At 49.4% G+C, this 8,043-nt stretch overlaps 1 protein-coding gene across 1 annotated transcript in view; it reads left to right on the top strand.

Annotated features, from left to right (window-relative positions):
• The window catches only part of Plekha2 (pleckstrin homology domain containing A2), a 59,125-nt gene that overhangs the window by 33,256 nt on the left and 17,826 nt on the right, over window positions 1-8,043 (top strand). The window contains exons 4-5 of the mRNA XM_013351984.2: window positions 4,353-4,401; window positions 5,860-5,957. Of these exons, the coding sequence (XP_013207438.1) occupies window positions 4,353-4,401; window positions 5,860-5,957 (147 nt within the window). The remainder of the gene's footprint in view (window positions 1-4,352; window positions 4,402-5,859; window positions 5,958-8,043) is intronic.

Below are 8,043 nucleotides of genomic sequence, written 5' to 3'. Positions count from 1 at the left end.
CATTAGGTCATTTCTCCAGAAAGAGAATTGAGAGGGGGGAGCAAAGAACCCTGTCAAAAATGAACACTGAAACCATCTCTCCTGGGTGAGGGTTTGGGAAGAGTTCTTTTTTTTTTCTTGGCCAGGGAAGAGAGGATACAATCTCCTGCTGAATCATGATTTATGAGCGCAGCCCAGAGGAAGCTTTCTGTGTTCTCAGCCTGCCGTGTTGGCTGTCTCCTTCAGAAGGGGTGACCTGACTTTTCGCCCTTCCAGAGACAGCCAAGCATGCTGGGGGTCTTTGAAAAACCCACAGTGGCCACTGGGTTAGGCTACAGATCGCTGAGTGCCTTAGCTCCAGCTGATTGCCAGAACACATACCCAGGTCCTGGTGCTGCTGGGTGCTGGCATGCAGGGGTGGGGGTGGGTAGGGGATGGGGTGGGGGGAGTTGGCGGGTGTCCTGTCCTCCAGAGAGGCAATCTAGAGATGGAACCAGTCTTTGGCCCATGATGCTACTTCTGCATTGTAACCTTTCTCTCCTGGTGCAGATATCCACACCGCCAGCCCCAGTACTGCTCAGGCTGGACTTTTGTCAGGGCTTCTGATAGATGACAGGCCTTCCTAAAATGTGGGTTATTAACCATTCATGTGTGGATACGCTAGAGCAGTGCTTCTCAACCTGTGGGTCGTGACCCCTTTGAGGGTCAAATGACCCTTTCACAGAGGTTACTTAAGACCAACAGAAAACACATATATTTACATTATGATTCATAATGGTAGCAACATTACAGTTATGAAGTGGCAACAAAAATAATTTTATGGTTGGGGGGTCACCACAGTATTAAAAGGTCACAGAGTTAGGAAGGGCACGGTACTCGAGAGTTAAGTGAAGAGTATTATTCATATTCCAGATAAACGTGCCTACGTACGTAACAACTTGAAAGTCCTCTGACTTTGTCAGTGACTTCTTGCTTAACTGCTCTTAGTGCCCCCTTGAGGGACAAGGCTCCCCAGACACCACGGGAGGAACAGAGGAACGCTTGAGTTCTCCAAGGCTTCGTTCTGCTCTGGTCTCTTCTGTCGGAGGGGCCCCAGTTCCACTTCCTGTCAATGGCAGACAGGGTGTGGCTGGCCCTCACAGCGTCCCTCTGAGGTCTCTCTTTGATCTGATAAGCGAAAGCTCCAGGGATTGTCCAGCGTCCAGGCAGCTCTTCTGCGTCACTCCGTGGGGGGGCCCCAGGGGTACTCTGCTCTGGCCATCGGCATGCTCGCAGGACCTGGTAGCAAACCACTGTTGGGCAGTGACTCAGTTGTGGCCACCGTGTGGTGTGGGGATGTTTGTGCCTGGCTGGGTGCTCTCGCCTGAGTCAGACTGCTCTGCATGGCCTCCCCCACCTGTGGCCACACTGCTTCCTGCGGGTCCTCTGTTCTTCTCTTCCTGTGTTTGAAGATGGCTGCTGCCGCCTGGCACAGTCACCAACAGGTGGCAGGTGGGGGACAGGCTGTCAGGGAGAGAGGCAGAAGCCAGAGTTCCAAGCAGCCCTTCTCTGTGGACACAGCCACAGGTGGGCAAACCCACTTCCTGTTCTGTGAGAAGAGCGGTACTGTCCTTACTAAGCTGGTCTGGGGAGGCTCTCAACCCTGTCCCTGTCCCATGGCCACTCAGGACAGAATGGGGACCAATCCCAGGAGTCTGTCAATGAGTTACTTTACCCAACAATACTTCCATGCTAAGCCATGGGCCTGAGGCACGCTGTGAACGTGCGTGCATGCAGCCTTCCTCTCAAGTGCATCCAATGAGAAGAACAAGCAGAAAGCCATGTATTTCTTTGGAAGCTTCGGGTCTCATGGTAACTGCATGGGCAGCATTTTCCCGGGCTGACTAATCAGCGCCAGGAGCAGGCTCATTGGTAATCCATGTAGGGTGAAAGGGTCAGCCCGTGGTGCTCTGTCCAGTCTGTGGTAAATACAGGGAGAGAGGATCTCTGGGACAAGCTTTTCCATGCAACCTAAATTGCCAGCTGGATGAGAAGGGAGCCGAGGGGACAGAACACAAGTCTGCCACCGGGGGTGGGGGGTGGGGTGTTAAGGCAGGAACCCAGCGCAGCACAGGCAGATGGCAGGAGGCTGCCTGGGGAACACAGATGCTGAAGGCCACAACCAGGAAGCGAGTGGCTTGTAGCTCAGCAACTGGCTTGGGCTAAACCTCAGGAAAATGAGATGGCTCAGGAACAGGACTGACAACCCCCTGAGCGCTACCCGTGAAGTATGCAGACATGACTGCCTCTGGTAGTCAGTCTGTCTGAGCTCAGATTTGTGGGCTCCCCTTTGTGTTCTTCAGGACTTTCTTAGGCCATAGGGCCTCCACCTCAGGGTTCCCTCATCAGCATGGGGGTTGACATACACACATGGGCACACTCTCTGACTCTCCCTGCTGGTGCCCTGTGAAGCCTTGGCATTCTGCTAGGAGGAAGCTCATTAACAGAAGCAATCCTTTATCCTTGCGCCTTCAGAAACAGGGGCCATGTGACTTCTCGTGTGCTTTAAATACCTGCCATTGAGGATGATGTAATGTTATGTAGGCATTTGATTATTGACTTTGAAAATGCCATGCTTTTTTTTTTAAATGTCGGAGGCTAAGCAGTTTTTTCAGGCCCCATTTTAAATTATTATTCTTATTGCTGTTATTATTCTTATTGTGTGTATGCATATACACATGTGCATGCATTGGTGTATGATTTGTTTTAAGATGTCCACTCATGTACACGTGGTCCACTCATGTAGCCCAAGCTAGCCTGAAACTTTCTATGTAGCCTAGGCTGGCCTGAAAGCCAAGATCTTTTTGTCTCAGCCTTGTGAGTGCTGGGATGACAGACGTGTGCTGCCTTGCCCGGAATAACAGTCCCTCTTTGATGAGCAGAGTCTATATGGTAGTGCAGCCAAGTCCCTTGCTTGTACTGCCACATTCAAGGCTCACGTTAACTCAATGGGGGCACGACTTTGACTCTTCTCTTGACAGACCATGTCACAGAGGTCACATGCTTGTGATCTGAGTCTGACTCCAATGCCAGCCTCTGCTTTTGATATTTTGGAGGGTGACACCTCAGCTCCTGGTTGAGCCTTTGGAGCAATGTTAATTTTGGCTAAGGAAGCAAGGCAGGTCTCTAGGAAGTCTTTACTGTCAAGAGCAGCAATAGCCTAGAGACCGTTGTGGCAGGCAACGTGAGATCTTTAGCAGGTGCGAGCCACAAGGAGACATCACTTTCTCCTCAAGACTTTAATTCCTGCTTCTAATTCCAAGTCCCAGAGTCCTGAGTGGAGACCAAGAAGACCTAGGACAGCTAGAAAGGGGACTCAGAACAGTGTCTAAGGCAAGATGGTGGCTCTCTGTGGATAGGATCCACGGTAGGTGCTGCCTCACCAAGCAGATGTGTGGAGTGCTCCAGTGTGGCTGGACCAGCATGTAGGATAGTCATCAAATCATTGTAGGCTGTGATGGAACATGAGCCCGAGTGATGTGGGCTCCTGTGCAAATACACAGCAAAAGCTAGATGAAGCACACCAGTGTCCCCATCTCCCAGGCCCTGCTCTTGAATATGCCCAGGTGAGCATACTCATCTGGCAGCCACTCTCTGGGTTGTTGGAGAGTTGCCCATGTTCATGGCCAGCATAGATAACCAGGCCTTTGGACAGCATATCTAAACGCTTGCCACGCTCTCACCCCCCCCCCTTTCTGCTTTGACCTGAGTTTGTATGGCCGAAGAAATACCACTTTCAGTTGAGAGACTGTTTAGGGAAAGGGGATTAGTTCATGAAAGCACAGTAGAGGCCTGCTGGTATGAATGGGGCTCTGCTAGATCTTTTGGCTCAGAGAGAGATTCTTGTCCAGACCCAGTGGCTTTTAAAGTGTTTTTGCAGAGACAAAACTTAACCCAGGCATCAAGATAGCAGTTATGTGGGCGTGGGCGGTAGAGATTCCGTCATGGAAGGGGTATGATGAGTTTGGAAGGCAAATGCGGTCCCTGGTACTCTACACTTCGGACATCAGATATTTACATTACAATTCATAACAGTAGCAAATTTACAGTTATGTAGTAGCAATGAAATAGTTTTATGGCCAAGGGGGGGGGTCACCACAACATGAGGAACTGTATTCAAGGGTCTCAGCATCAGGAAGGTCGAACCATTGTTTGAAGAAGTAGGACTGATAAAGCCAGTTTCTTAAGGAATTGAGGTTAAAACTCTCAAATTTTGGTCTTCCAAATATACCCTTGATGTGTTCTTTTTATGTGTGAATATTTTCAAAGTCAACATTTTTTTTTTCATGCTGTTGGAAACCCATTCATGTCTCTTTTGTCTTTATTTGATATAGGTGAGCATAGCTACCCCAAAGCAGAAACCGAAAACTCCATTCTGCTTTGGTAAGTATTGAGCCACGGTGGGTTTTCTCCACAGATGTATGACAACTTCTTTTCCATGGAAGAGAGCCCTGTGGTACCATGGGAACTGTATCCTGGGTGTAGGAGCGGCTTAGATAATAGTGATGTTCTGGATGCCAAGTAATACCACTGCAAAATTATTAATAACTGTGGCCAGGCACACAGGGGCCAGCCACGTTTTAGCTAGGCTGGCCTCTGCTCACTGTCTGCCTCCCGCCCCACCTCCACCCCCTGCTCCATGCCCCAGCTGGCCTGGAGCTTCATTTCTACAGCACCCAGACTCCAAAGTGCTGGGATTACCGGCTAAGCTATCAGTTGTGTTTCACTATTTGTGATGCCACAAGGTGGAGAGAAAACATCTCGTGGAAGCTTCTGGGAAGCCGCCACTGTAGAGCTGAGAGGTGCTCTAGGAAATGAGCGGATCTGAGAGAGGGGTGAAGAGGAGTGAGAGTGGAGGAAGGAACGTCGAGGGTCTCAAGGTTGCCAGATAAGTGGCAGCAGCTGGGGGAGGGAGGAAGCAGAGCCACCATCAGTGCCGCAGGTTTCTCTACCTTCGGTGAGTTCGGTGACTCGGTTGCTGAATTGTTAACTAGCCCTCGTCATGAGCAGATGCTGAGGCATTTCTGTGTCCAGGGAGGCTCTGGACATAAGCTTCAGGGGGGTGAAGCCCCATCTTGCTCTGTCCCTGCACGTTCTCAGCACATAGAATGGCTGCAGGCATGTAGTGGGCACTCAATAGATATTTGTTATGTGAATGAAGCAGAGGATCCTTTGTCTCCTCTGCAATGGCTTCTTGACTTCATACTCATGGTAGAGGGATGAAGTAACCCCCTTCTCCTCACTCCACATTGGTGCTCTCTTTCTCCTATTTCTTTCAAATGTCATTGCTAGGTTCAGAAATCATTCTTAGATTTTGTAATATGCTCATCTAATAATACATTAATAATAGTAGTAATAATAATAATAAATTCAGAGGTAAGCTGTTGACTAAGGAAATGCTCAGAGGGAAGAACAGGTTGAAAACAAGGCCAAGCTCACAGACCCGATCTCCAGCAAGCCTTCCTCCGTTTCCCAGGCATAGACAATGTTCTAGCAGAAGCAAGCTCTAGGCTCCCAGCTTAGCCCGCCAGCAGGCCTGTAGCCTGCATCATGGATGTGCAGAGCTTCATGAGTGTCTTACTGGAGGCAGACAAGTAGCCTGTGGCTACCAATAACACAGGAGGCTACTCTAAATGCCAGTGTTGTTCTGGTGGCTGATGGGAGATGATGATGATGATGAGTTGCTGCGATTGGCTGTCTCTGAAAACATGGTGGGCAGTTTCTGGATCTGCTGAATGGCCCTTATGGCTCTTGCCACCTCAGACACCCTAACTTCCTGGGCCCTGTGGTCTGTGAATTCTGACCCTAAACCCTTTCTCTCCTTCCCCATTACTCTTACAGTCATCAATGCCCTGTCTCAGAGATACTTTCTTCAAGCCAATGACCAGAAAGATCTGAAGGACTGGGTTGAAGCTTTGAACCAAGCCAGCAAGATCACTGTATGTATGCTTTTTGTCCTTTTTGGTAGTGAAAGTGGCGTGTCCCAGTGTTTGGCCTCAGTGGGGTAGGGACAGGACTTAGAAAGCAGCAGGGACTTGCCCCCGAGACTGGGCAGACCCGGCTCTCTCGGCTCTCTCTAACCTCCTCTTGCCCGTTGGCTGACAACTACAGGTTAACTTGAGTGTGTGAGTTTGCATCAAGTTCAAGGGGAAGTTTATGGAATGTCCCGTCCCCTTTGTGCTTCCTGGGAGGGGCTCCTATCAGTCATGTTCTGGGTAATTATGGGATGCTGACTCAGTGCTGTGCTAGAGAAGGGTTGCTGACTATGGGAAGTCGAGGAACAGAGACAGCATATGAGAAGGAACTTCCATCTGTTTGTTTGTTTTTTCTAGTTTGAGGGATATTCTTCTTTGTTGGATCTGGACAAGTCTTCCATTTAAAAGCTTTGCTAACTTCGAAGCTTGTTCGTGGGCTGTATTAAGTACTATTGTCTTGGCTAATAAAGAAATTATTTCCTAGTCCCTAGAAATCTCTTTAAAAAAAAATGAAACAGAGAAGTGTTAGAGGGAAGGAGAGAAGGGGAGAGATATGTTAGTTTCCCAGCATGCTGACAACATGCTTGAGATAATCTGGTGCTAACGCGAGGTGAACTACATGATCTACAATCATGGTGCTTGCTCTTGCAGATCATGGGGCTTTTTCCGGCCAGTCTGGGCCTGTGATCAGGCAAGCTACCGAGGCATGTGACATAGGAGAGTGTTCATCTCCTAGAAGTTGGGAAGCAGAGAACAAAGCAAGAAGGAGCTGGGGTCCCACTATCCCCATGAAGGGCATATGCCCAATGACTTAACTTTTCCCACTCTGCCCCATCTCTGGAAAGTTCCACTGCTTCCCAGTAGTGCCACGGGCTGGGAACCCAACATCTAACTGGGGAAATATTTAGTGACCTTAGCAAAAACTTCTCTGAGGAAAGAAAGAACGGCCAGCAAAATGCAATCCAGCCAGTCAGGCAGAGCCCAGTCGTCCACAGTTTGCTGAAAACTTAGAAAGTCTGCACTGTACCCTGTCTTAGGGTTTTTTATTGCTGTGATGAAACACCGTGATCAAAAGCAATCTGGGGAGGAAAGGTTTCATTGGACTCACACTTCCACATCAAGGTTCATCACTGAGGGAAGTCAGGAGAGGAACTCAAATCGAGCTGGAGCCTGGAGGCAGGAGCTGATGCAGAGGCCGTGGAAGGGTGTTGCTTCCTGGCTTGTTCCTCATGGCTTGTTTAGCCTGCTTTCTTTTAGAATCCAGGACTACTATCCCAGGGATGGTCTCATCCACAATGGGCTGGACCCTTCCCCATCAATCACCAAGAAAATGTTTTACATCTGGATCTTCTGGAGGCATTTTCTTCATCGAGGTTCCCTCCTCTCTGATGACTTTAGCTTGTGTCAAGTTCAAATAAGAGTAGCCGGCACAGGCAGTCAGAAATATTGGTCTTCCAATGATTTCAAATAAAAATGCCCCATCGCTGGGGCCAAATTTTTCTTCCAGATACCTTAGAGTTTCCACAGGTATTAGTGGATGAAATCTCTATGTCTGTCCAGCATTTGTGTCGCTGGGCCCAAGCGGGGTAAAATTTAGCCATGTAAGCAGCCTGGCAGCTGTTTACTATTCTGGTAAACCTTGATGAACCTGCATCAAGGGAGTGCGAGGCCAGGCTAGCAGAGGAAGGGTCTTGCTGTGTGCTGTCTCTGAGCTGCGGGCATGGGATGCTACCTCGATCACTTGCAGGACATTAACGAGGGTGGCTTGAGGGGACAGTGATAGTTAGGATCCTAGGAGTAAAGGGCACAGCTCTGATGATCTGAGCTTCCCTTGTGGATAAAACTGAGACAATCATGGTCCTGGGCTAAGAGGGGGCAGCCAGACGCTGGGCACTTCCCTTGGCACTGGTTGGGCCATGATGTAAGGACTGCTACATGGCAGGCCACCTGAGGGAAGGAGAAGGGTGGATGCTGGATTGTTTTGGAGAGGTGGTGGCAGAAGGTGTGTGTGTGTGTGTGTGTGTGTGTTTGTATAGATGGATGTATACGT

This window comes from Microtus ochrogaster, linkage group LG7_11 (assembly GCF_000317375.1).
Source record: "Microtus ochrogaster isolate Prairie Vole_2 linkage group LG7_11, MicOch1.0, whole genome shotgun sequence".
Taxonomy (NCBI): domain Eukaryota; kingdom Metazoa; phylum Chordata; class Mammalia; order Rodentia; family Cricetidae; genus Microtus; species Microtus ochrogaster.
The sequence above is the reverse complement of the archived record's forward strand: the minus strand, read 5'-3'. Positions and strand labels throughout refer to the sequence as shown.